General features: G+C 52.8%; 4 protein-coding genes across 7 annotated transcripts; all 4 read right to left on the bottom strand.

Annotated features, from left to right (window-relative positions):
* Positions 1–684: 684 nt before the first annotated feature.
* On the bottom strand, positions 685–4,483 carry TBX6 (T-box transcription factor 6). The gene is made up of 8 exons (XM_054582730.1): positions 4,366–4,483; positions 4,045–4,279; positions 2,876–3,143; positions 2,639–2,785; positions 2,355–2,425; positions 1,269–1,342; positions 1,009–1,186; positions 685–926 (listed from the first exon to the last, which is right to left on the bottom strand). The coding sequence occupies exons 1-8, from the start codon at positions 4,481–4,483 to the stop codon at positions 713–715; spliced, it is 1,305 nt and encodes a 434-aa protein (XP_054438705.1). The 3' UTR covers positions 685–712.
* A 1,002-nt stretch (positions 4,484–5,485) lies between these two features.
* On the bottom strand, positions 5,486–9,087 carry YPEL3 (yippee like 3). Of its 4 annotated transcripts, none has more exons than XM_054582735.1 (5): positions 8,942–9,079; positions 8,077–8,259; positions 7,931–7,974; positions 7,635–7,743; positions 5,498–6,039 (listed from the first exon to the last, which is right to left on the bottom strand). In XM_054582735.1, exons 2-5 carry the CDS (start codon positions 8,191–8,193, stop codon positions 5,950–5,952), a joined length of 360 nt encoding a protein of 119 aa, XP_054438710.1. In that variant the 5' UTR covers positions 8,194–8,259; positions 8,942–9,079; the 3' UTR covers positions 5,498–5,949. The 4 variants fall into 4 exon arrangements, with proteins under 4 accessions (XP_054438708.1, XP_054438710.1, XP_054438711.1 ...); XM_054582736.1 differs by having other exon boundaries at positions 5,499–6,039; positions 8,841–9,087; XM_054582734.1 differs by having other exon boundaries at positions 5,499–6,039; positions 8,822–8,983.
* A 1,293-nt stretch (positions 9,088–10,380) lies between these two features.
* Positions 10,381–15,626, bottom strand: GDPD3 (glycerophosphodiester phosphodiesterase domain containing 3). Its single transcript, XM_054582789.1, has 10 exons — positions 15,235–15,626; positions 14,919–14,961; positions 14,595–14,730; positions 14,468–14,513; positions 14,226–14,344; positions 14,058–14,147; positions 13,632–13,765; positions 12,308–12,367; positions 12,152–12,203; positions 10,381–10,503 (listed from the first exon to the last, which is right to left on the bottom strand). Exons 1-10 carry the CDS (start codon positions 15,422–15,424, stop codon positions 10,381–10,383), a joined length of 993 nt encoding a protein of 330 aa, XP_054438764.1. The 5' UTR covers positions 15,425–15,626.
* Positions 15,627–15,981: 355 nt separating this feature from the next.
* On the bottom strand, positions 15,982–23,037 carry MAPK3 (mitogen-activated protein kinase 3). Its single transcript, XM_054582737.1, has 9 exons — positions 22,868–23,037; positions 21,630–21,812; positions 19,179–19,368; positions 18,878–18,994; positions 18,476–18,590; positions 17,963–18,094; positions 17,696–17,805; positions 17,450–17,605; positions 15,982–16,630 (listed from the first exon to the last, which is right to left on the bottom strand). Exons 1-8 carry the CDS (start codon positions 23,035–23,037, stop codon positions 17,483–17,485), a joined length of 1,140 nt encoding a protein of 379 aa, XP_054438712.1. The 3' UTR covers positions 15,982–16,630; positions 17,450–17,482.
* Between the last annotated feature and the right edge of the window lie 4,320 nt (positions 23,038–27,357).

The following is a 27,357-nucleotide window of genomic DNA, read 5'->3' on the forward strand; positions in this document are numbered from 1 at the left end:
GTCCCCATCCACTGATAGTGACCGTTCCTGAGGGCTCTCTTGAGTTCTAGGTAGAGGGCTGGGTTCACAGAAGACAGCCTTATTTGATTCTCAAAACAACGAATGTCTCAGGACGTCGATTCTGCCATTTTCTTGAAGAGGAGCCAGGCCCAGGGCAAGTGGATTTATGTATGTGCACAAGATCAAGCAGCTGGAAATGGCAGGCCTAGAATAGGGTGGGGGTCTCCCCATAAAACCTTTGCTTACCCAGTCCCTCCCAGGACCAAACACCATTAGCCCAATGTTTCCAGAGCACTGATGTCTTTTGAGTTTTATTAACAAAAATACTCTGGTCCTGAGAACAGACTGGTGTGTCTCACACGGGAGCCAGGAGGTAATGACTAGCTGAGCCCAAGGGTGAAACCCAGGAGTTGGTAGTGCTGGCCCGAGGCCCCATTTGGCCAGGCAGAGCCTCCCTCTATTCACACCGAGGTGAAAGTCGGGAAGGGGAAACTGGCCCCAGCTGGACTCCCAGCAGCTTAGCTAGAGCTTTGAAGCCAGAGGGGGGTGGGAATGAAGTCAAAGTGTGAAGTGGGGTGGAGGAGGACCAAGGCAGCCATTTGGTGTGGGGGATGGGGCTAGTGGAAGTGGAGGGGCTACAGGCCTGGGGGAAGGGGACTGGAAATTTGTGATGGCAGACTGCAGGAGGGAGGCAGAGGGGCCTAGCAATGGCTCAGTACATAGGCTTGGAGCCCACATCCAGGTAGGGCCCGGGCCCAGGGTAGGGTAAGGGCAAGGGGCCCCCGTGGAGGAAATGTGATGCAAAGGGTGCTGGGTGTGCAGCTGCTGGGTATCCTGAGCCTCCTGGCCCAGACTGCAGCTCTAGGGATGCAGCGGAGTAGGGGGCTGGGCATCCCGAGTCTGGAGCCTGAGGAAAGCTGGGGTTCCTGAAGTGGAGAAAGGTATCAGAACGGGGAAGAGGGACCCCCAAACTGGAACAACCCAGCCCTGTGCCCTTGTCACACTCACCTGGTTGGAAGGTGACTGGGGGCCCCATGAAAAGCTGCAGGGTGCAGAAGGTAGGCCTCAGCACTGGAGCTCCCACATGGAGGAGCTGGAGCGGCTTCCCTGATTGCTGGAACCTGCTCTGGATCTGACTCACGAATATCTCCACCCAGTGTGGAATCACAGGGACCACCAGGTGCATCTGGGGAGGCAGAAGGAACAGGTTGGGCTAAGGAGGATCAGCATCTCAGGCTTGGCCCCGTCACCGTTGGGACTATACTCACCTCCACTCCCATAGGCCTCTGCGGCTGCTGGCTCTGGGCCCCGCAGTTTTCTCTTAACACGAGCGTCTCGTTCCCTGGGAAATACAATGATAATAGCACCAGGAACCAGGCATTCACTCTCCCAGGGACCCCATCAGGTTTTACTATTATACCTGTTTTACAGATGAAGGAACTGAAGGCCAGAGAACTAAATGACTAGAAAGCAGAGGTGGGACTGACTCCACACTTAGAACTTTCCAGTGGTTTCCTGTTGCATTGAGAATCAGTGGAAACTTCTTCCAAAGCTACTAGGCTCATCCCACCTTGCTCTCTGGCTATATCCACTGCCTGGCAGGTCCCTTTTCTGGCTTCTCTACATCCCCTTAACTCATCCTTGTTGCAGTTCACCCATAATTTCCCCAAGAAGTCCTCTGACCTCCCACAACACCACATACCCTCCCTGATAACATTTGTCAAGTTACATTGTTATATTTGTTGGGTAATCTTCCAATTAATGTCTGTCTCTCCTGCTTTGAGGGCAAGGGCCAGCTCAGGGGGCTGTACTCAGCATAAAAGCCAAGGTCCTAACTAAATTTCACCCCTATGTCACTCCAGCCACAGTGCAGGTATGTTCCCACCTCAGAGCCCTTGAACATGCTGGTTCCACTCCGGCATGCTGTTCCCAAATATCCACATGGCTCCCTTCCATATTTCCTTCAGGTCTTCCCTCAAATGTCTCTTCTCAGTGAGGCCTTTCCAGGTGTCGGCTAATAATCTCATTCCGGTTCTGCCTGCCTTGCTTTATTTCTTTTATCTCTAGAACTTATCCCTAATATAACTTATTTCTCTTGTTTAGCTGTTTACTCTGCCTACCAGAGTATTAGTTCCATGAGAACAGGGCTTTGGTTTGTCCTGTTTACTGATGCATCTGTTGTGCCTAGAACTGTGTTTGGCACATAGTAGGTGCTAAATGTGTGTCAAATCAATGAATGAATAAGTGTTTTTGCTTACCAGTCTGTTCCTGGCATCCAGCACAGTGCCTGGCACATAGTGGACAATTAATAAACATTTGTTGAGTTAATGAGTGAATGAATAAATGATGCCCACCTCTTACAGTTTCTGCCATTCTCCCGGAAACCCTTGGCAAAGGGGTTGGCTGCAATCTTCAGTTGGGTGATCTGGGGGCACACATTCAGAGTCAAAGCTCCTGCAGCCTGGTCAGTGTACCACCACCCACCACCCCTTGTGACATCGGGGTCCTCATTTTCCAGGCTGTACCCGCCCTGCCAGTGACTACAGTGTAACCGTGAGTAAGTCTCTTTGTAAGAGCATGCTATAGAGGCCATCACCAACACGGGACAAGAAACACCCCCTCAAGCAGGGTCACTCACCCGGGGGTTCTGGTAAGCTGTCACAGAGATGAACATGGTCTCAGGGAAGCGGAAGGAGGCCACACCCCCCCAGTGTTGGCTGCAAAGCTGGGCAGCCCGCACTAGGTGTATGCGGGGCTGATACTTGTGCATGGAGTGTAAAATCAGCTGGGAGGGAAGAAACAGGAGTGACCCCTAGCCCTGGGCGCCAGGCCCCCCCCCCAACCCCCCATCCTGCGGTCCCAGCCTGGGCCTCACGTGGCCATGAGGGTCCAGTGTGCTGTTGGTGAGCTTGACACGATGAAAAGACACAGGCTGCCGCATCCAGTGAGCACCAGTGGCAGGGGAGTCGGGGTGAATGTAGACACGGTCAGGCAAGCGGGGCTCTGCCTTGCCGCTGGGCTCCCAACGCCGACCCTGCCAACGATAGCGAGCTCCATCCACTGGCACCACATCCAGAAGGAACAGGTAGCGGGCTTCGGGGTCCAGGCCAGTGACTGATACTCGGCAAGCAGGGAACATACGTCTGGATGGGGGAGAAGATAGGAGAGGCCTGGAGCAACACACCAGCCAGAGGCAGGTACAGCACCAGCAAGGAGGCAGAGCCACCAGCTCACAGAGTTTTGTCAAAGAACATCCAAACTGGAGTTAGAACCAGGGGCAAGTTCTGGAAGCTCATTTCATCCCATTTTATAGACTGGAAACAAAAGAGATGGGTTAGATGAACTGACTAGGGTCAGAGCTTCGACTCCTGACTCCTGGCCCCTCAAAATCCATTTGCAGAAGCAGGGGTGACACATTTTTCTCTTGGAAATCTTGCCAGGAGCCTCCTTACCTGATAACCAGCACCAGAATCTACAGCTGCAGTACAAACTTGCTTCAGAGGGGGAAAAAAAAAAGCCCTGCTCTCAATGGGACAGAAGACACCATGCTAGATAGGGGCTGAGCTCCTGGCCTAAAGACCACCCCCACACACACACCAACCAAGGCCACACACTGACCATATTCCTGCCACTAGGGTGACTGTGGACCTAGTCACATACTGATAAACCCTAACCCTAACCCTGATCCTAGCCAGATTTCCCTGATGCTGGTCACTGGCTGGCCCTTGACCCTAGTCATAGTCTGAACCCCAACTGTAGCCACAGACTAACCATCTAAGTTATAACCCAGCCGGGTTTTCTGACCATGGCGGAGACTGACCTATGACCCTTGCCATAGATTGGTACCTAAGTCAGTCACAGACTAAATATCCTCCGCAACATGACCCCTGATCCAGTCACTGAGTAATCCAGGCCACAATCACATTCTGAACTTAGGCAGAGCTCTAGTCCCCACTAGAAACCCTCAAACCCAGCCCCATCACCAGAAATTCTGCCTTTCCCAAGAGACCCCCACCAGAAATACACTAGGTCCTTTGACCTCACCTCCCAGCTTTGGTGATGATCATCTCTGTTCCCACGGAATTAAACTCTTTCCACAGGTCCTGGTTCTCCAGGCTCAGGCTGACTCCAGGGAGTGAATGAAGGGCCTCTGGGGCTGAGGGGGGTTGCTCAGTGCCCAGGGCTGGGGGCAGAGAGTGCAGCGGTGGGGGAGCAGCGAGGGTGCGGGAAGCAGCCTCAATACCCGAGAGGAAGCAATCCAGTTTGGGAGTGTCCAAATCTGGAGATGGGGGGAGAATGAAGAGCCAGCCCAGGGTCACAGCACCTCCCCCCAATCCCTACATAGGAGCTCGTCCCAAAGCTCACCAGGATAGCGGTAGCCCTCTGCCAGGGCAGGCGGGAAGCTGGAATCAGCCACTGGCTGGGGGGGGCCAAAACGGTAGCCGGTCCCCAGTGAGGGGTACAACTCTCTTGGATGATACATGGAGCCTGGCCTCAGAACACACTGCCTACAGTCCCCTGGTGCTGAGAGATACCCCGCTTTATAGCTCACAGCTCAGCCCCTTCCAGACCCAGAATCACAGCCCCTCCCTCTTTGAGGCCCTGGAGTTGGGCTGGGGTGGAGACCCCTGGGGCCTGGAAGGGGTCCCAGAGGGGGCCGGATACCTGGGTACCTTTTTTTCACCCCTCCCCCCAGGCTTCATTAGCCTCGACCCCCTGCCCCCTCATTACATAATTAACTCCTCGGCCTGATTGATCCCCGGTGCTTGGACAGGGACGCAGTTTGGCGCTTCCGGCCAGCTGGTCCCCGTTCCCACGGGGGGAGCCCCAGCTAGGGATAAGCTACTGGGGGGCGGGGCCTGGACCCTGGGATGGAACCTGGAGTCCTGGGGCAGACGTTGGCGCCTCAGACTTTTCTGGCAGGTGACCCACCTCCTTCCCCACCCCTCTCCTTGCCCCCCATTTCGGGGCTTGGAGGGACAAGCGTGACTGGAGAAAAACAGCAGGGCTGGAGGGACGCAGCCTGAGCATATTGCTTCACAGAGCACTGGAGTCCTCAGCCGAAGGCCGAACCCTTGACGTCTGTCCTTGTTCTCATTCTCCACCTTCATCCAAGTCTCAAAAGTTTAGCAGTCCCCAACAGCTCTAGCCTGACTGGATGGCACCTGGGTTTCCCAGGTCTCGTGCTGGGGAACCCTAGGAACTACACTTCCCAGCAGGCCCAGCGTCCACTTGGGCGCAGAGAAGATCGAGGGATACCGCTGGGGACACTGGAGGTTGTAGTCCGAGAGTTGTCCCTGGGTGGTGGCAAAACAGAGAAGACGCGGACCAGCTGAGGTCAAGGTCTATGGAGCTACAGTGGGCTCGGGAATCACAACCCGTCCTGGGTCCTAGAAAGGATGGCTGAAGCCAGGCCCCAGGGGCGCAGAGGGCCACCTTTGACCACGGTGTCTACCCACTGCCACATTGGGGCTCAGAAGAGAATGGGTCTATAGAGGCAGGAATCTGCACTTGAGATCCCCCTTCCCGATTCCACACGAGCCTCGGGCTGTCTCCACTCCATTGTTTTATTATATACAAACGCTACAGAATAAGGGGAGCAGACACGCGTGCCGTAAGAGGGGCCCAGTGGGAGTTCACAGGGCAGATGGTGCACTGGGCTATGAGGACTGCACACAGGCCGTATCTATAGGATAGGCGGGACAGGAAGAGGTTAAAAAATGAGATCCAAGCCAGCCAGATCGCAGGGAGGTGGGGGGGGGGGGTGTCGTCCACCTTCTGATCTCCCCCCAAGGTCACAGTGCATGCAGTAAAATATAAGTACAGGAGCTGGATCCGTCCTCTGCAGAGGCTCTGAGGGTCCAGAACTCCCTTCTGGCAGCGAAGGGAAGCCAGTGGCGCCCCCTGGCGGCCAGGCCTGGCTGGAGCCACATGCGGAAAGAGCAGGGATCAGTCCCAGCCATTGTCTTTGATCATGTGGTTGAGTTCAATGATGTACTTCCCTTCTTTGTACTTCTGGCTGCTCTCGAAAGCTTGTTCCTGAAAGGAGGGGAGAGGCTGTCATCCTTAGAGCAAGGGCCTTACCCACAGGGATAGGGCTTGGGGCATTGATATGATTGGGCCCATTTCATATATGAGAAAACTGTCACCCACAGAAGCGAAACCGCCTGCCCTCAGACAGAGCTGGTGAGTGACAGGGCCAAGTTTCTCACTAATGGGATAGACAGAACTCTTTGAATCATGGGTACTGTTTAAGTACTACTGTTGGCTCCAACAATGATGATATAGAAGTTTCTACAAGATCCAGGGATTACAAACTGGGAGCCCGAAGGCCACTATTGGCCTACATGTGTGTTTTGTTTGTCCAGCAGAGAGTATAATAAAAATAACTTTGAGCCCTGGCTGGTGTGGCTCAGTGGTTTGAGTGCCAGCCTGCTAAGTGAAAGGTTGCTGGTTTAGGGCACATGCCTGGGTTGCAGATCAGGTCCCAGTTGGGGGTGTGCAAGAGGCAACTGGTGGACATTTCTCTTGCACATCAATGTCTCTCTCCCTCTCTTTCCCCCTATATCCAAAAGTAAATAAAGTCTTTAAAAAAAAAAACAAACCCCAACTTTGAAATACTAGCATATAGGCAGGCCATGCTCACTCCAGCATGGCACAGGCTGATCCTCTCAACTCCCCAATCTGCATCACCGCTTTTGCAGATCCACAGTATCTGCATGGGCCTGAGAGCACTTGAGTTTTTGACCTCTAAACTGGCCACCTCTTTATTTTACAGAGGTCCAGAGAAGCCAAGTCACCTGTACAGGGACACAAAGCAAATCTGTGGCAGGGCCAGCGGTGAACTCAGGTCAGGGCTGTCTCCCTGTCTCTGCCTGGGGCATCCACATCACCAAGGCACCACAGCTCCAAGCAACAGCAGTTTCCCAAGAGCATCTTCTTTTGTTGCATCTAATCTGATCTCCATAACAATCTTAGGTGCCAGGTGGTGGCTTTATCCTCCACTGCCAGATAAGGAAATGAGACTCAGAGTAGTGAAATCAGACCCTGGACAGCAGTAGTGGCAACGAGGGCAGTGGAAAAGGAGGCACATGGACCCAACGGCCGTGCTGCTGTGGGGTCTTGGGCAATGGTTTTGATCTTCGGAATGGTAATGGAAACTGGTTTCAAGGGTTTAGAGTTCAAAACAAAACGAAGTAGGATTCTGGTCCCTATTCTGTTACTTGCTGGATGTGTGACCTTGGGCAAGTTACGTAACATCTCTGGGCCTTCCTTTCTTCTTCTGTAAAGGAAAGATAATAATAGACTCTACCTACAGGATTGTTGTAATGATTGAATGAGATAATGGTATATGCCAAGCACATAATAGTGCACAGCAACGAGCCTTCATTAAATGGTAACTGATTGTATCATCATCTCTAAAATGGGGAGGCTTGCGTCTGTGAGGAGAAGGATCGGTTAAGAAAAGAATTCTAAAAGCCTTTGCAGGATGTGAGAGAAGAAAACATGGTCAGGGGATGAAGACTGTTTGACTTGTGTGACCTGGGCCTATACACTCTGAAAGATTATCAGACGACTGCTTGTGATGTGAGGTCATGTCAAAGGCTAGCCTCGGGTCAGGGTCACTGACTCACATATTTCCAGCCCAAAGTGGTCTTGCAGTTCTCGCAGTGGATGTCAGCGACAGCATGAAGGCCTGTCAGCAGCACCCGCTCCTCGGCTGGCCCGCAGCCCACGTTCACCCTGTGGGGATATGGGGGCAGTCCCAGGGAGGGTCCCATCACAAAGCCCACCTCTAGCTTGTCTCCAGCAGTGTCTGTCCTTAGCTTCTTGCCTGAACCAGGGGATTTGGGGAGTCTCAGCAAGATGCCATGGGTCACAGGTCACAGGAGAGGTCAGGGAAAGAAAAGAAGGGAGGGCACATACTCACACAGAATTGAAGAGGTAGGCACGCCCCTGACTGCCTTGGAAGGACTAAAGGATGGAAGGGAGAGAGGAGGGAGGCAGGGTTACTGTGGAGAGCTGCCATGCAGTCCCTCTAGCCTCCCCTTCCAGCCCCAACGGTGACCTGGTTACCTTGGAGATGAGGTCGTCGTGGTTGGCCAGGTGAGCACGGCAGTGGGCACAGCTATACCTCCGGTGACAATCATCCAAGTAAGCCTGAAATGTCTTGGGCTTCGAAATCCGCACCATGGCGGGGGCTGGAGGCAATGGCCCCACTCGGGGAGCAGCCCACGGGGAGCAGAGAGAGCCCAGTGCCTGTCGAAGAGGGAGTGAGTGGATTGTCAGGACCCCAGCCACACATATGCAGCCCCACCCAGGGCCATGGGGAATCTCTCTCTCTGTCACACTTGGCTGCTGTCTTCTCTCCCCAGAGCCAGCAGCCTCTCCAGGGGCCAGAGCCGTCTCAGTTTTGACTCACTGAGGAGGCCTCAAGTTACATCAGCGGGTAAACTGAGGCTAGGAGGAGCCCCCGATGAGTCACCCACCTGCTTTCGGCCTCACCCCTGCTGACCTGGCAACTGAAACTGGAGGAGGGGGCTTTAGAGTGGATGAGCTGTCAGTTCTCTGTTTAGAGGAGCTTGGAGAGGTTAGGAATTGGATGGCTTTTAGGACCTCATCTGAACTGTGGAGGGCGGAGCTAGGGGGCGACTTCACTTAAGGTGCGGGAGTTCACCTGGGGAGATGGTCCCTCACCTGGAGAGGGCTGGAGGCCTCACTGAAGTTGGAGGGTCCCTGAAGAGGGGAGGGGCTCTTACCTAGGGACGCTGAGGCCTTGTCTATGCCGAGGGACTCTTTAACTGCATCCGCGGAAACTTACCTGAGACCGCGGGGCTCACCTGGGGCGCGGATGTGGGGGACGGCCGCCCGCGAAGGGGGCAGTCCTCGCTGGCGGACGGGGGTGCTGGGCGACGCGCAGCCCTGACGATGCGGTCCTCACCTCGCCTGTGCGGGCGGGAGCCCGGTCCGCCGGGGTGGCTGGCCTGGGAGTAGGGGGCGCTCCTGGTGGGCGCCGTCCCCCCCCCGGCCCGGGTTCCCAGTCGCCGCGACTTGTTTACACCGAGACCAGCTGCTGCCGTCGCAGCGGCGGGAGGGGGAGGGGGCAGGCCCCTGGTCCGGGCAGTCGCCGTGGCCAATCGGTGCGCAGCATGCAAATGAGGGGGCGCGTCACACGACGGCCAGCGCAGGCCTGGACTACCCTTCCCCCTGCTCCGGGCTCGGGCCGGCCCGGAAATGCGGCTGCGGCTCGCGATCCAGCCAGCCGGCCCGCAGGGCCAGAATCCGGTTGTCCCTGTGCCTCGGGCGACTCTTGAAGGCGCACGAATCTGAGGTACCTGACCTGGCGTGGGATTAGGAAGGGGACACAGTAATCATAATTATCTGCGTTACCCACCACCTGTGCCTCACTCTTAATCCCCGCAGCAAATTCTGGAGGCAGCTTCTGCTATTGTTCTCATTTTACAAGGGAACTGAGGTCCAAGGAGGTTTAGCAGCTCTCCCGAGATTATCCAGCTAATAAGACCCAAAGCTGGGATTCTCATTTTGGTCCGAGTCCACGGCTTTGGCCTTGACACCAGGGACAGACTCTTGGAATGGAAGAGCTAAAGGTGTCCCTCGGTGTTAGACCCTGGGAGCCAGAGCCTGGGAACAAGCCAATTCCTACTATTGAGCATCACCTCCTCCAGGTGGTAGTCTCCTCTGATGCCCCTGTTCCCTCCAAGCTGAGTTGGTGTCTGCTGTGGGCTTCCCCCTTTCCCTTTCTCATCTCGGACTGTGTTTAAACATGCCCTCCATACTAAACTTGTTTGGTTCCTTGCAGTGACCCCAGAATCCAGCCTGGCCTAGAGTAGTCAATACACGTTTGTGAAATTTGTGCTTCATTAAGTGAATGGCATACTAGGGCTGGAGAGGGCTGAGGAATTCCAGGAGCTTCTGGAGTAGGAAACAGGAGTGGCAGGTTGGAATGGCTGAGGCAGCAGATGGGGGTGGTGCCATGAACGCAGCTGTCCCAGCCTTGCCCACCCTCTGCAGCCAGGCGAGGAGGTCCACAGGGGCAAGTCAAGCCCCTTGCTGTGTGCCCTGCACTCTTAATGGCCTCAGAATGGAATGGTAATCTGTGGCTCTGAAGGGACATTCCTGATGAGAGTAGAAGCCAGGCTGGCAAAGGGTGTGGTATCACTTTGGGTCTGGAATGCAGTGGAACCGGTGGGTCAGGTTAGTTAGGGCCCCAGACTCTGGCCTTAGGCTGTCCTGGGCCGTCTTGATTGCAGTTCAGTAGTATCTCCCACCACCACCCTCAAAAAAAAAATTTAAAAAAAAGCATGACTGAAAAGAAAATATTTATTGAGGAAGAGAGAGGAGAGGGCAAGGGCCTGCGGCTCAGGAGACTCTGTTGTCCAGGTAGCGCCTCAGGGCCGTGGGATAATCTGTGATGACGCCAGTGGCCCCCAGGTTGTAGGCCGCTTCAAAATCGGACTCTTCATTAAGGCACCAAAATATCACCTGAGTGGGGAGGAAGGCGTTCGTAGTTTCCAGCTTTACCTGGAACTCCCCCTTACATCCACAAGGTCAGAGCTCTCCTCTGTGGATACCACGCAGCAGTGGTGTGCTGGGGTGCTGATTGTTAAATTTCCAGAAATTTTGCAGGCTGTGTTGAACACAGCCATTATTAAATATTAAATAATATAAACTTGCAATTCAATAAGCTATATTAAAAACGAAAGTAATAAAAACTAAAAACTCATCACATCCTAATGATTTTACTATGTTTTGTCATCACCTGTGCTCTGGAGGTTATGTCTGTTGAATGTGCACAATGGAAACACTCTATAAGCATGTGCTACCTCACATCTTTTCCCAACTCTGTGTCATGGGTCAGTGACTTCATGCTGGTAGCCTGAAATTGGCTGAGGTAGAAGTATATACACCAGGGAAATGATCTAATGTTCAAATCAGGGAGCTTTCGCCCTCCTGGAGAGCTGGTTGTGGACTGGTTACCAGCATGGCAGTGCCCCACAGCCTGCCCGCACCTGCCACTGCTCTGCATCTTCCCTGACTCCTGAGTCCTTTTCTGTGGGCACTGACTTAGGTGGGATGGGATTTGTACCCTGGCAAGGCACTGGACCTCTCAGTTTCTTAGTGTGACAACTGAGAGTTACGGTCCAGCCTCCTAGAGTTGTGGCACAGCCCAAAGGAGTGGGAGGGCTGATCTCATTTACCACCCCATCCATGCCTCACTTACCGCCACGTCTAATCAGTGGCTTGTCTGTGAGTTAACTCTCCTACCCATCCCCACTGTTACTACCTCAGTCTCCTCATGAAACTCTCTGCTTCCACAATGGCGCCCACAATCACTTCTCCACATGGTAGCCAGGGGGACTCTCACTCAACAAATCTCATTCGGATCAGGTCTCTCTCCTCAAAAGCTTCTCTTCCCTTTGGGCTGAAGTACAGGCTTCTTACTGAGGTCCTTGGGTTGCCTGCCTCAACCTCTACTGCCTTCTCTAGCTCCCCTTATGCTGCTTCCTCCAGACTGCGGCCTGGTGGAAGCCCTCGCAGTTTCTCAGACTGCCGAGGCCTCTTGCTCCTCTGGGCCTTCCCACATGCTGAGCCTCCTGCCTGAGATGCTCTCCCTTGCCCCTCCCCTTGAGCCAGCTCCTCACTTCTTCCAGAAGGCCTTCTCTGACCCCACAGACCACCTCACTGTTTCCTTTCGGTCCACTACTTGCCCATGGTATGGCCTGCTTTATTCCCTTCCTCTGCCCTTGTGGTAACTCCCTACTCTATTCTCAGTACCATAGTACCTGGAACATATTCGCAACAAAATTTTGCTAATTAAATGATGTGGTCCAAGCTGATGCTCAGGGGAGCCGGAGCAGGTGGGCTTGGCTGGTTTCTGCCTTCTCTCTTCTTTGTCCAGTCCCTCTCAACGGGGATCGGGACAGTTCACTACAGCATCAGAATGGCTAGCATTTATCAAGCCCTTACTAAGTACCAGTTACATATCCAGAAGAATTAAATATATCACTATGCCCATTTACAGAATGCGAAACCAAGGCTCAAGGCGCCCAGCTAGTCAGTAGCAGAACTGTGATTGGAATGCTGTGCTAGGCGCATGCTGTGAACCAAGGGGGTGGTGGTCAAGTCTCACCTGCACTCCTCGTTGCTCCAAGTGTTGGATCAGACTTTTCCTCATAATAAGCCTGGTGGGGAGGAAGACAGCAAAGGCCAGCATGAGGTGGACTGAGGAGCAGGGCAGAAGCAGATCTCATGAGGACACTCCCCCCAGCCTTCTCGCCCACCTCACCATTTAGAAACCGCAGCTGCCAGCTGGTTCAGCACAGGGCTAGAGAATGGAAAGTAGGTCCTGCAGAGAGGTGGTATTGTGGTCAGTCCATGGGTCTCTCTCTGTCACAGGGGTGGGGAGTAGGGGTGGTAGTGATCCTGCCTAGTAAAACCTACTCCCTCTAGAAGAACCTTTCCAGTTGCCCAGATGAACAATTCACCCATTGTTCAGTGAGATCCTACTCCTACATCTTTGACTCCATGCTTTGAGGGTGTGCCCACGTCTCACCATTCTACTGAAGAGGAAACTGAATCCTGGAGAGCTATGTTAACTTGCCTGAGGTCACACAGAAAGTCTGTGATGGGGCCAGGACTGAAACCAGCTCGATTCCCAAGCTGGACACAGAATCTGGAGGTCCTCCTGCTTGGGTCTGACCAACTTCCTGAGACCCGACAGTGTTTAATGGGTCAGCTGCTTGCCCCTGATTGTCCTGTTCCAGAGGTGACTTTAGAGGCTCTTCACAATGTATGACCTCAAGCAAGTTACGGAACTCCTTTGAGCCTCAGACCCTCCATGGGTACTGTGGGGCCATGATTCCTGTACCTCCTGGGGATGCTGCAAAGTAAAGCTCAACTGCTGTACAGGATGTGAAAACAGTTTGTAAATCCTGTATAAAAAGTTATGTACACAACGTGCTGGGGTATAATGCTGTCTTTGTAGCAAAGGATTGTGGGTGCTGGCTGGGAGCTTCCCTCATGACCACAGAGGAGAGCAGAAGTCGCTGGAGCTGCCACAGAGAAGTTCTCTGAAAGCAAAGGGAAGTGCTTGGCATGAGAGCTGGTGAAGTATCCAAATTCCTGACACTTTACCCAGATGTTACTTTGTTAATCCTTGTCTCCCAACAGGAAAACACTTGCTTTTCCCTTTGAGAATCAGAGAGTGATACTATAATTAATTAACGTCCATCCACCTAGCCAGACTATGAGCTGAGGGCCTTACCCCACCCGGATTGGTCTTCACTAGTGTAACTGCACCTGGAAGCATAGCATTCAATAAATATTTGTTGGATGAATGGATGAAAGAATGAACCCATTTGTCCTGAAACTCCATCTATATCAACACATACTTACATTGAATTTCAGGGGGTTTGTGATCCCCTTAGTATTCATGAATGCTAGGTGAGAACCACTGCATTTAGAGCACCCTGGGGGGCATCCTGAGGGGAGCTGGGGAGCTGGGGCCCCTACAAAAATGGAGCTTGAGATCGGGAGGTGTTTTTCTGAAGAGAGAAGCAGCTGGAAGCGTGGGGGAGGAAGAAGAAGGGAGATGGGGACCCTGTGGGTACCTGTTGATGATGGTGGGCAGGAAGCACATGAAGAACTTCTCAGGGATAGGAATGAAGGGCAGTAGCCCCAGGTAATACAGCAGTAACAGCCAGAATCCTCGTTTCATTGTGAAGGAGAATGGCATCTCGGGGTTCTAGGAGGCAAGGGGAGGTGAGAGGGGGATCCGTCTGCTCCTGGGGAAGCTGAGAGGCTTGGGTTGCAGGGGGACAGTTTTTGGACACGCAGGAAGCCCCACCTACCTGCCGGGTCAAAGCCACATTTTGGCTCAGCACTCCAGGCCTAAATGCATCCTTCCGGTTCCCACCAGCATGACTTTACTCACATACTTTCTCTACCACCTCACCTCTCCAAATCCTCCAGAGCCCCCCAAACCCTTCTAGCCTGGGATGAGGGGCCACTAGAGCAGGGAGGGAAAAGGGACTCACGGCAGCCTTGCACTTCTTCATGACTGAGTTCTTCTCTGAGGCCCAGATGGTGATTTCATTGCGGTCATAGTGCCTCACCAGACTGGCTATCTGGAAGGAAGAGAAATGATGAAGGGGAGGTAGGCCTCCCTCGAGGCCCAGGGCCCCCCACCCTGCCTGCAGCACCACCTTCTGAATGAGCTTTTCGTTATCGCCTTTGACCTCCACGCTCATGGGCGTCCGAGGGAACCTCCGGAACACGTCCTCCAGGCTCACCATGCGCCTGTCTGACCCATGGGCAAAGTGGCCTGGGGGGTTGTGGGAAGAGAGATCAAAGAAGGATTGGTTGGGTGGGGTTAAGAACGCGGGGGAAGAGGGACGGGTGCGAGGGGCAAGAGAGGGCCGAGGCAGAGGCCGTGACATGCTCTTACCTGGTGAGAAGTAAATCTCCAGCTCCTTCTTGTAAAGGGGCAGCTCCTGGGGAGAGCAAGCAGCATGTGACCAGGAGGCTCATGTGGAGGCTCGCTGAGTTTGGTGGGGGACTGGGGCAAGGCCCACCTCAAACTCCAGGGTGCCCACATCCCTGTTCACGCCTGACTGGCGGTACAGGTTTTCGTCGTGCGACACCACCACCACACCATCCCGAGTCAGCTGGCAGTCAAGCTCCATGAGGTCTGCTCGCTGGGCCATGGAGCTGTGGGAACAAAGGGCGGCGAGGTGTGGAGCACAGGGACAGGCCAGACTGCAGGGTGGCGGGGGTGGGGGGAGGTTTAGAGGAACACGGGACAGAGTTTAAGGTGGGATATGCAGGCTATGCGATGCCTCCAGGGGGCTCCAGTCACCCCTTGGCACCATGCAGCTCAGCTGGGCAGGTGCACGTACTTTTCCAGGGCCTCCATGGTGTTCTCCAGCCTCTCTCCAGATCCTGTGAGGGGCAGCAGCAGTGGGTCCCTGGGGCCTGGCGCCCCTCCTCCTCCCCTCGCCCCAGCCTCATCACCCGCAGTAAGCTCAGGTTGAATAGCCTCTAATTCCACACCATGCGCTGGCACCCTGCTCTCCTGCCTTGGTCTCTGCCTTCTTTCTAACATTCAGCACCTCAGACCTATTCCTCTCTGTCCAAAATGCTGTCCACTTTGGCACTGTTATCTTTATTCCACCCTCAGTAGCCAGACACCTTCCCCCCCGCCCCCCAGCTCACCTCCACGGTGGGCCCCCAGGCGGGGACGGAAGGCAGGAGCCCGGGGTTTGTGCAGCAGGCGTGGCCGGCGCAGGAAGAAGATGGAGAGCATGACATAGCTGCCCAGGGTGGGCAGGGCATAGTACAACAGCGGGCTCATGGCCGCACTGCCTCTCGGAGCTCCAGCTGCCGCGAGCTCAGCTGTGCCCATGAACTGTGCTCCCTTGTCGATTGCCTGTCTGATGTACGCTGGTTCCACCACTGGTCACCACCACGCCCCTGGGACCTGCTGAGCCTGCTGCTGGCCCAGGGCCAGGCTGCAGAGCTCAGCTGGAGATGGAGTAGAGGCAGGAGGAGGAGCCAGGCAGCTCTGGCCCTCACACCCCCAGACCCTACATACACCCCAGCGCCTCCTTCTCCTTGGCCGTGCTGGGTGGGTCAGGACCCTCTCCCAACCAGCTCTGCCATACCCTTCGTCCTCCCTTACCACTTGTGCGTGTGCCTGAGGGATACAACACATTGCCCCTTGCTGTTTCCAGGAAATCCGGGGTGTGTAGGGTGCCCAAGTCACCTCTGAATCACCCCAACCAGTTAGGAAGACATTAGAGAGGGGAGTAGACAGTGACTAAGGAGAAAACTGACTCCACTCTGTCCAGGAGCCTCCAGCGGCTTCTTGCACTCCCATCCACAACCCTGGCCGGCTGGGGAGCCAAAGGTCACCAGGGTAAAGCCACAGCTGGGAAGCAGCTGGGCTGGTGTGTCAGTCTTCAAAACAGCAATGGTGAGGGACACAGCATCAGCAAACAGACAGAGCCAGGGTCATCATATACACATCTCTATATTTATATATTAGATACAGGCACAGGAGTGGGCAGGGGCACTGGGCTCTGCAGGTACCCCCACCTCCACTTCTGTTCACCCACACACAGAAGCAGCAGGAGCATTACATGTGGCAGCTTAGGGGAGGGAGTTGAGGCAGGGCCCTGCTCCTCAGGTATACTAGCCCTTGAGCCTTAGGAATGTTCCTTCAGGGAAAATAAGTGAGGTTTTAATGAGGCCAGTGGGGCAGGGATGCCCTGGGTCCCTACTGGGTGAACCCTATCCCCCACTGCCCCTCAGCAGGTCACAGGGCAGCCAGAGCCCTTTGATTCCAAAACTACCAGAGACTAGGATAGCTGGGGTAGAGGAAGGCAGAGCCGCTTCGGGGAATTTGCTTTGGGGCCACCTGAGCTCTGCAAGTCTTGGGAAAGGGGGTGGGATGAAGGGAGCCTCGGCCTGTCTAAAGCAGGAGGCTTGAGCAAAGCGAGGGAAGGTGACCAGGCCCACCCTCGGCCCCGACCTGGGCTGCCGGGGCCCGGGCTGGGCAGTATCCATTTTCTAACAGTCCAGCAGGCGAGGGGCAGGCAGAAGACAGGGCCTAAACAAAAAAGCAGGCAGGAAAGGAACCATTAGCATCCATGAGAGCACCTGCCAGAGCCCTGACCTCAACTTCTCTCATTTTATCCTCACAGTTGAGTGAGAGGTGTCTTGGTTTTCTTATCTGTAAATGGGGATAATATTAGTACCTGTCTCATTGGTACTCCTATAGGATTAAATGAGGTCACACACATAAACCTCCTAGAACTAAGTGTTCTGTGCTTGCTCATTATCAGGGCTGTCCCCAGGAAACGGAGGTGTAGAGGTGAAGTGTCTTGCGCAGTATCACGCAGCTCTGACAGGTGTGTCTGCCTTCCTTCTGTCAGTCTACAGCCGGTAGGAAGACAGAAGACTGGAGACTGGGGGAAGAGCAGTGTGGGTCTGAGGCGGCCTTGTAGAGTCCTCCAAAGGTGGGTGGACCGCTGACCTGCGCACCAGGTGTGAGAAAGCTTGGCATCTGGGTCAGGCTGAGTGCTGCTAGCTCCTCCCAAAGCAATTACTGCCCCACCTGTCTCTCTGCCCACACTGAGGCAAAACCTGGCTCCATTCCTCAGGTGGGTGAGAGGGGCCCTCAGTGACCTCCAAAGGCCCGGAATGGCTACTGGGGCTGGAGAATGCAGGGTGTTGACAGGCTGGAGACATCTGCAGCTGGGGGAAAAGGACTGGAGACATGAAGACTGGTGGACCATAGGTTTGTGGCCTGGGCAGGCTCTGGCCCTTCCGTTGCCACCAAACACAGGGATCATGGGCACGAGCAAGCTTTTGACTATATGGTGTATTAGGTACCCTGGTCTCAGGGTGAATTTGCGTGTGCACTCACTAGGCCCCAGGGAGCAGGGGCATCTGTTTCAGGTTAGGTGGCCTCCAGTGCCCCAGGCTGGAAGCGGGCTGTCTCCTGGAATATGAGCTCCTTCAGTCGCTCCTTGGGTAGATCATCCAGCTCCATGTCGAAGGTGAAAGGTTCCTCGGCCACTGGCTGGAGTGGCAAAGAAGTAAGGCTTAGGCCAGATCCTGAGGGATGCCTACCCCACTTACCCACCAGACCTGCTACTGTTGGCTGGCCCACCTCATCTGTTGGGTCGTAGTACTGCTCCAGGTAGGGGTGAGCCAGGGCTTCTTCCACTGTGATCCGTTTATTGGGGTTAAAGGTCAACATCCGGTCCAGCAGGTCAAGGGCTAGGGAAGTGCAGGAATCAGGGGTCAAAAGGCAGGCTAGGGAAGTTCCCACAAGCACTGTTTTGCTCCTGTGTGCTCAGTGGGCCTGTGTACTCAGGCAGCTGCTGGGCTCGTGTACTCAGTTTTTATCCCGTATCAGCCCCCATGTCTCTCTCACCTTTGGAGTCTGACTTGGGAAAAAGCTTGGACCAGGCCACCTTGGTCTTAGAAGGCAGAGACTGTAGGTAGTTTCGGGCCTTCATGTTGATGATGCAATTCAGGTCCTCCTGGGATGGGGAGCCCAGGATACCTGTGGGTAGGGCAGGCGACTTGGTGAGAGATCTTCTCTCCCTTCTGGGCACAGAAGGAAGCAAGAACAAGAGCTCCCGCCAACCCATTCCAAGCCCTGACAGTTATCTCTCAGCCAATACTATGGTGGTGAAACAATACTCTGGATTCAGGCAGCCCTAGGTTGAAATCTCAGCTCCAGCACTTCCTAAATGTGGGGTGTAGCCTTGCTTCTCCCATGTATCAAATGGGATAGTATCTCTATCTCATTGAAATACTGCGAAATGCTATCGGGCTCCAAGTGTGGCTCCGACTCCTGCAGACTCACCGACCCTGACCATAAAGAAATCTCACCTCCAATAAACTAATCTCCCTTCCACTCAGCCGGCCAGATCCCCCTCACCCAGAATGTGGTTGAGCTGGTCCAGGTAGTGCTTGCCAGGGAAGATGGGCCGGTTGGAGAGCATCTCAGCCAGAATGCAGCCCACAGACCAGATGTCGATGGACTTGGTGTAGCCCTGGGGAGGAGGAGAAAGTGGTGGGCTCCTGGGCCAGCCCCAGAAGGTCCCTATTGCCTGGGCCAAGCCACCACCCCAACCTATATGCAATGCTTCAGGGAGGTAGAGAGCAGAGGTCTGGAGAAGCTAATGCCTGGCTTCTTTCCAGATCCCAAGGACCAAAGCAATGTGACACCGCCCCGAAGGTAGACTTCCTGCATCATGGGGGTCACTGCCTGGCTCAGAGGTGACTCCAGGGCTTTCTGGGACATGACGTTTTCCCTTTGGGGGTGGGTGGCCCCCCCTACCTTGGAGTTAAGCATGATCTCTGGGGCCCGGTACCAGCGTGTGGCCACGTATTCTGTCAGGAAGCCAGTGTGGTCGTGCTCAGGGTCAGCGATCCGGGCCAGGCCAAAATCACAGATCTGGAATTCAACCCAGGCTGCTAAGCTTGGTGCTCAAGGTCTCCATCGCCCAAGCAATCATGTTGCCATGCCTCTGCCCATGCTGTTCCCTTTGCTTGTGATGCTCTCCTACTCCAGGGGACTATAAGTCAAATGGAAGCCCTAGACCCACGGGGAGGAGGAAACAGGCACCCAGTCCTCTGACCTTAAGGTCGCAGGTGGTATTGATGAGCAGGTTGGAGGGCTTTAAATCCCGGTGGAGCACATTGGCTGAGTGGATATACTTGAGGCCCCGTAGGATCTGGTAGAGGAAGTAGCAGACGTGGTCGTTGCTCAGCTGCTGGCTTTTGAGCAACTTGTACAGGTCTGTCTCCATCAGGTCCTGCACAATGTAGCTGAGGATGGTATCGGAGACCCCGCAGGTGCGGGTAGCAGGAGGCACTTGGTTAAGAAGAATGGGTTCTTTTGACTAGGCTTCACAGCCCCTCCAACTGGCACCCCTAGGACCCAACAGATCTGCCAACCCATATCACGAGCAGGGCAAGGTCCATACTGAGCAATTGGGTTCAGGGCCTCTGCTGCATGTCAGCTGGTGACCTAAGCGAAAGCATTTCAGTTCTGTGGCCTGCTTCCCTACTGGGAAAAATGGGGACAGTAAATTGAGAGAGGCAGGAGAACTTCACTGTTAAGAGCAGAAGCTCTGGGGTTGACCTGCTAGTGCTGAAACCTCACCCCACTGCTCACTGGTTTTATGACCTCAACCTGTTTGTGCCTCCATTTCCTCATCTGAAAAGTACGGGAAACAGTAGTTCTTTTGAGAGCAGTTTTGACAGTGAGATGAGATGACCCAGGCAAAGCAGCCAGTCCAGTGCCTGGCACTTTTTAAGTGTTCAGCAAGCATGAACTAGTATTGTTATTATAAAAGCCTGAGCCACATGGCTGTTGAGAGGGTTAATTGAGATAATGGGTGAATACCATCTGGTATGCAATAGAATTTTTTTTAGATTTTATTGATTTATTTCCAGAGAGAAGGGAAGGGAGGGAGAGGGAGAGAAACATCGATGTGCAAGAGGAACATCAATTGGCTGCCTCTCACATGCCCCCAACTGGGGACCTAGCCTGCAACCCAGGCATGTGCCCTGACAGGGAATCGAATCAGCGACCTTTTGGTTCGCAGGCCAGCGCTCAATCCACCGAGCCACACCAGCCAGGGCAAATTTTTTTTTAAATTTTTATTTATTGATTTTTAGAGAGAGGAAGGGGGGACAGAGAGAGAAAGAGAAACATTGATTTGTTGTCCCACTTATTTATGCATTCACTGGTTGATTCTTGTATGTGCCCTGACTGGGGATCAAACCTGCAACCTTGGCATACCGAACGACAGTAAAACCAGCTTAAGCTACCTGATCAGGGCCAATAAATGTTTGCTTAAAAATAAATGCCTACCTTACGGGAACAGTTTGTGTAAGACAAATGAGGAGAAACTCCCAACAGCACGCTCCTACTCAAAGAATGCTTTGCCGTGCATGAGAAGATAGAGGAGTAAATGTCCTTTCATATTTTAAGATTAAACATCCATCCATCCATACATACATACATAAATGTCACTTGGCTTGTCTCTGCAAGAATAAGTCAGGACTGTCTTTCAAAATCAGCCTCAAAAGGACCTTCTGAGAGCATATGGACCAACTGTATTGTTTTATAGATGAGGAGGCCCACGCAGTAAGATGTTTAAGGTCACATGGTGAGCTGGGGGTGAGTGTGGAGGCTTCCTGCCCACAGTTTGTGGTGGGGGCTGCAGACACTGCAGTACATATCTCCACGCTTGGGTGGAGAACTGGGACTGACTAGGGGTGGGTGGAGTAGGGGAGAGGTGATGGGTATTACAAGATGCTAACAAGAGCCAGGCAGGAAGTGGACAACTTACCAGGAAAGCAACATGGGGGAAGGGCCACAAAGGCAGGGCTGCCCCTCCCTGGGCAAGGTGCAAGTCCACAGGTGACTGGGGTGGGGCTCTGAGCAGGAAGTCCTAGAGAAAGAACCTGGCTTCTTTTGGGGGAGGGGTGAGGCAGTAACAGAACCACTTCATTTCAGGCTTTCTGAGCCTGAATTTCCTCATCTATGAAATGGAGCTGAGACCCATCTTATAGGGCAGTTGGGAGGCAGAATTACAAATGTCAAAGCTCTGGGCATGCACTACACCTGACTCATAGTAGGCCCTCAGAAAAAGGCAGTTTTCTTCCTGCCTGTTAGCCTTCCAGTCTGAGAACCCAGAGGGGAAAGAATAATCTGTTAAAGAACTGACTGTGGGCAGAGGCTGGATCATGTCACAGAACTGCACGTTAGGAGACAAAGCTCCCATAGAGAACCTCTTGCCCAGCCCTCACCGCACCGCCTGCCCCTCCCCGCCCCCCACCAGCCAGGCACAGCATAGAGAACAGACTTGCCCAAGGCCACACTGCCTGTCTGCAGCAGGCTAGGATTCATCTGAGGCCTCCCAGTCTTCTTACACTGTGGTCTCTTTTCTGCTAGGTTTCTTTTAGTGGGTTTGTTTTGGAGGATGACAGGGAAGAAGGAAGCAGAAAGAGAGCCAGTGTTCTCCCAGCCCAGCTCTGAGGCCGTGCCTGGCCAGCCATCTGGCCAAGGTGAAGGATACACATCCCTCATGGCTTCCAGGGTAGGTGCCCGAAGAATGTCTCGGATGCCGATGACATTCTCATGGCGGAAACGCAGCAAGATCTGGATTTCCCGCAGTGTGCGCTGGCAGTAGGTCTGATGCTCGAAGGGACTGATTTTCTTGATGGCCACGCGTGTCTTGCATATGTGGTCGTAGGCTGAGCTGAGAGGGCCAGAGAGGTGTTGTTGGTGTGGTCTCATAAAGGGGGAGTCCAGGCCTGGTGGCCCCACCCAGGTCATGGCAGGGAAGGGAGGGAGTAAGAGAGGGCTCTGGCCAAGTCATAAACAATGCTGGTTCCTTCCTGCTGTGAAGGCCTGGGATCTCCAGGGAGAAAGCTGGGGACCAGCCAGGCAGCCCTTCAGTGACTTCACAAAGAGAGGAAGAGACTGACCGCTCTTTGACTTCCCCTCTCCTCAACCCTTTCCATTCTAGTTGCCCTGATCCCTCATCCTCCCCTTCCCACGATAAACTCCTTTAACCCAAGACAGGTCCAGGGGCAGGGAGATGAGTGGAGGGCATATAGTAAGGCAAACAGGGAGATGGAGGGAGTCATAGGAGGGACTGGAGGGAAGGGATAAGGCAGGCGCCAGAGTCAGGGCAAGGTACCTGGTCAGCAGAGCTGTTCTCAGAGGAACAAAGGCTCAGAGCACACAGTAGGGATGGGAGTACTCCCAGACCCCTCCTGAAAGTTGCAGGGAGGCACCCCAAGACCCCTCAAGGCTCACTTGGCCCCTGGTCCCCTCACCCTGCCCCGCCCTGAGCTCTGCTCTTTTCTCCCAAACTCCTTGACAGGCCTCACCGAGGGAATCTAAGGCACCATCTCCCCAAAGAAGGGTCTCTCATTCCCTCTTCACTACAGCTAAAACCTCCCTGAGAACACCTATTTTCTTCACCTCGCCCCATGTCGGTCAGGGTCCCCAAGGTCCGCACAGCTCCTGCCATATACTCAGATGCCCCTCCCTTCATTATAGAATGCTCAGTTCAAAGGCTCCAAGCCCCCCTTCTCCTTCGAACGCAAGGGAGCTCTGCCTCCCCCAGAAAGCACTCAAAGGCCCTCTCCCTGGGACGCTCCTCATTCTCGCGAAGCCCCTGCCTCTTCAGGAGGCTCGGACGTTCAAGGCCCAGAGCTCTGCACCCTGTACCCCTCCTGCCCCCCAACCCACCCCTCCCCCGCCTCCTCCCCCTGAGACGCCCCCTGCCCCGCAACGCCCCCTCACCTGACCATGCCATACGCGCCCTCGCCGATGTACTGCAGCTGCGTGTAGCGCGGGCCCACGTCGAACGGCTGTCCCTTCACTATCTCCACTTCCCCGGAGCCCCCCGGGCCGACCCCATCTGCTCCCCGGGGCTCCCCGCCCCCGCCCCCCTGAGCTGCCGCTGCCGCCATCTCCACTCCTCCCCTCCCTCCCGCCCGCCTCTCCCCAGCGGCCCCGCCTGAGGCCCCGCCCCTTCCCGCCCGCCTGGTCACCCGCGGAGCCGCGCGCGCCGGGCCCTGTCCCCGCGCGTCCTCGTGGCCGTCACGTGACCCGCGCTGGCGCGCGCCCGGCTTTCCCACAGCTGGTTCCCTGGCACCTGGCACCCTCAGGCTCGGTCGGCTTCAGTCAACGTAAGGGCTCCCCAGAGCCGTCTTGAAAAGGGCCAGATTCTAGACCTTCTCGTCGAATGCGGAACAGGCCGTAGGGCCGCCTGGTGACCGTACCAGAGCCGCCCAGCAAGTGTGTGCTGGAGCTGGGACCAAGACCATGTTTGTTGCCTGGCACAGCCGCTGCAGCCAAGGAGTGGCCTGAGGCTAGAGATGGAATCTTAAGGGAATCCTCAACAGCCTTCTAGAGTTTGGCTTCCCTGAGCCAGCCTCCGCCCGACCGTAAATGATCTCGTTTGTATTTCACAGTAGCCGTGGGAGATGGCTGTCTCACAGATGAGACCTGCCTCTCACATGTGAGGAAACTGAAGCCTGAGCGGGGTCTGATGAATTGGAGTCATGCAGAGAACGGAGGGCTGGAGAGCCCAAGGGCCTAGACTCCCACACAGAGGCTTTTGGGAGTGGTCTAGGGACCTGGCCTCTGCCAGCAAATGTGCAGTGCCGTTAGGGCAGGGGATACATAACCCCAACCTATCTTTACATGGACCAAAAGAGAAAGGTGAGAAAGCTGCGTGTGGCCTTGGCTGGGTTTGGTTAAAACATGCCATTAGGCTTCTCTCAAAAATAGCAAAATAGGTAACATTTTTGCTGTCACTGGATTTGGCAAAACTGGAATCCTGTGAAGATCATCGTCTTCTGATTCTGTACCAGATTTTATAGTTTACACAATTATTTGACGACTTCAGTTTCTTTCTTCGGACAACCCCACACAACCTAGGTGTCATCGGGTTTTCTTAGTTGGATGAGTGCGGCCATGCCTGTTTTCATTACTGTACAGTGCCTGCCATTTGTACTCTGAAAAATTTTTGAATGGATGAATCACGTTTTACAGATGGGGGATCTGAGAATTGGGGAGCTGAGACTCAAAATGATATTTTCTGACACAGAGGCTCTTTTCAATTCCATTCTGGCTCCCAGAATCATAGATTGTCAAAACTGAAGAAAGGGCCTCAGAAACCATCCAGTCCAGCCTCCTCACCTCACAATGAAGATGTGAGCTGGAAGCTTCAGAAAAACATGTTTGCTAGGCTTCAGTAAGTAATCACATTGTTTTTTTTTTCTCCCTTAGAAGCTGGGAAGAGGTCGTTATATGCATTATAGATCAAGAGACAAAGTGGAACAGTAATTATGATCTGAAATTGCTCATAATTAGATCTATGGCCCCACACTCTAATTCAGATTAATGAGACCAAGCTGCTTGTTCCCAATAGCCCACAAGTCAGTGAAGGTTCAAGAGGTGCTAATTAGATCAATGTTTTAAAAAGTTAATCATTTGATGAGCTGTTGAGTTGCACTGTGTGCAAAGCTCTGAGCTAGGCACTGTGGCTGATGGGAGATTACTGTATAGTGTGAATTAGTGGATAAAAGCAAGAGCTCTCTGGAGCCAGATCGCCCATGTTAGAATTCTGTCTGCCAGTAGTCACTGTGTTACCCTGGGTGGATTACCCATTGGCCTCTCTGCTTGCGGAGTTTCTAATCTATTGAAGAGAAAAGATGCAGATTTATAAATTAATTTAATACAAGACAGATGGATGTAAAATATGGTGTGTGAGTTCAGGGGTGGGTGAGATCACCCTTTCTAGAGAAGTGAGGAGGGAGTAATGGAGGAAGTGGCATTTGTGTCATTGAAAAAGAAGTGGGGTTTCAGAAGGTGGGGATAGAGGAAAGACATCACGAAGAAGGGGCAGCATGAATCCTGGCACAGAAGCAGGAGCATGATCTGTCCAGTGTGGCTGCAGTAAAAAGGATTAAGGGAAGTTCAGGCTGGAGAGGTAGGTTGAGACCAGACGGAGGAAGGCCTTGGATTCTGGCAGGTTTAGATGTTACTTAGTAAGTAGGAAAAGCCTTTGAGGGACTTTTGCCAGACCATTTTGCAACTGTGGGAGAATATAGTGACTCAGAGAAAACACCATGGAGTTCAGCTTGGAGACAGGATTCTTGAGTGGCAGTGTGTTTCCTGGCTTAGGAAAGGCTGGTGTATCCAGACGGGTGCCTGCCACCTCCTGCTGTGTCTTACTCCGTTCGAAGGCACGTAATTGAGTTTCCCCTCTAGTGGCCGAGGTTGGTACTTCCTTGGAGATTAGACTGGGATTTCTCCTATTTCATAGATTCATACTCAACTAATAAGACTGAACATCTCTTCTGTGCCATACACTTTTATGTATTTTATCTCCTACCATTTAAAAGGAAAAAGAAGCAGAAGGTTACTGAATTGTGGAGTTGGAAGAAACTGAATCATTTTCTCCACCAGGGAGCTCATCACCTGACAGCTCACTGTGCCGTTTGAGTTTTTCTAACAGCCACCATTTGGCTTAGCTCTCTCGTTTTAGATCTATCTACCTAGACTAAGTCTTTTTTTTTTTTTTTTTAAGATTTTATATATTTATTTTTAGAGTGAGGGGAAGGAAGGAGAAAGAGAGGGAGAGAAATATTAACGTGTGGTTGCCTCTCACACGGCCCCCACCGGGAACTGGGCTTGCAACCCAGGCATGTGCCCTGATTGGGAATCTAACTGGTGACCCTTTGGTTCGCAGGCCGGCACTCAATCCACCGAGCCACAGCAGCCAGGGCTACCTCGGCTAAGTCTTAAACCAGTTCTTACCCGTTTGTGATGTCAAGGTATCAGGAGAGGCCAGTGGATAATATGTGCAGGGTAACACAAAGGAGTAACATTTGAAGAGTGCCAATGACCATTCCCATTTCAACTCTCTCAGCTAGCTGGCACCTACTGAGAGAGCACAGCAGTGCAGGAATAGAGGCCAGAACACACCTTTTTTTTTGAAATTTAAGAAACCTCTGTTACAGTTTCTTATGACACTTCTTCATATATTAGAGGTTAGCTATGACCAAACATCTCTCCTCTGGTATAAGCATTCTTTAGCTGATACCTTCTCTGAAAGCTTTGTGGTCAGCTCTGCCTGCCCCCATTGGGCTTCTTCACTGGGCTGCCATTCTTAAAAACCTCCTTTCTCCACAGTATCTCCTTTAGTCACATCATATTCCTGTGGTGACAACTTTTTCCTTTATGTAAAATCTCTAACCTTAGCCATTGTCTTTCTCCCTGGTTCCAGCACTAAAGTTTCCTTGCCTGTTGAACAGCTTCACCTGGAGCCTAGCCAATGCATAAAGTTCAGCATGTCCAATGAAGGTCGTCCTTTTCACTCCCAGACCTGTTTCCCTTCTGGACTCTATTTGCTTCAGTACTGACACCATTCTCTTAGAGTTGAACCCTGGCCATTTTTTATTTTCTCATTTCTTTCCATATTTAGCTAACTCCTTGCCATTTTATTACCCTAGTATTTCCCAAAGCCATCCTCTCTACCATTCATCAAGCCCTAATTTAATATTTTAATTTTTTTACTTTTGAAATTTTTAAAATAATTCCAGAACTCACCCAAAGGTTGCAAAAAGAGTTCAAAGAATTTCTGTATTGTACCCTTCATCACTTAGTGATAACATCTCTAAGTGATAACATTTTAAATAGACATAGTACAATTATTAAAATCAAAATGTTAACGTTGATAGAGTTCATCTATAGATCTTTTTCAAATTTTGCCAATTGTTTCACTAGTCTCCATTTTTTTTTGGTTTAGGATCCAATTTAGGATCACATGTTGCATTTAGTTGTTACGACTTCTTAATTTCCTTATATCTGGAATAGTTATTTACTTATTTATTCTTTCATGACCTTGACACTTTAGAAGATTACAGGCTAGTTATTTTGTAGAATGTCGCTCCGTTTGGTTTGTCTGATGTTTCCTTGTTATTCCTCATTTCACTTTGCTTTTACTCTCTTACTGTACTATTTCTACTGTGCTAACTAGTCTCCTTTTCTTCCATCTTCTCAGACAGGCCTAAAATACAGCCTTGATGAGGTCTGTGTTAAGGAGGAATCTTACAGTAACAAGAGGTCAAAGATGCAGTTCAAACGGACTTAAATAGGAAAGGAGATTTACTGGCTTCCTTATAGAAAAACTTAGAGGTAGATGTTAAAGCACAGCTGACTCCAGGAACTCGAAAAATATTGTTAGGACTTTGGTCCCATCTTTGAGTTGTGCTTTCTTC

The sequence above is a fragment of the Pteronotus mesoamericanus genome, unplaced genomic scaffold (genome assembly GCF_021234165.1).
Source record: "Pteronotus mesoamericanus isolate MK-2021 breed Mesoamerican mustached bat unplaced genomic scaffold, CSHL_Meso_final contig_72, whole genome shotgun sequence".
NCBI classification, from domain to species: domain Eukaryota; kingdom Metazoa; phylum Chordata; class Mammalia; order Chiroptera; family Mormoopidae; genus Pteronotus; species Pteronotus mesoamericanus.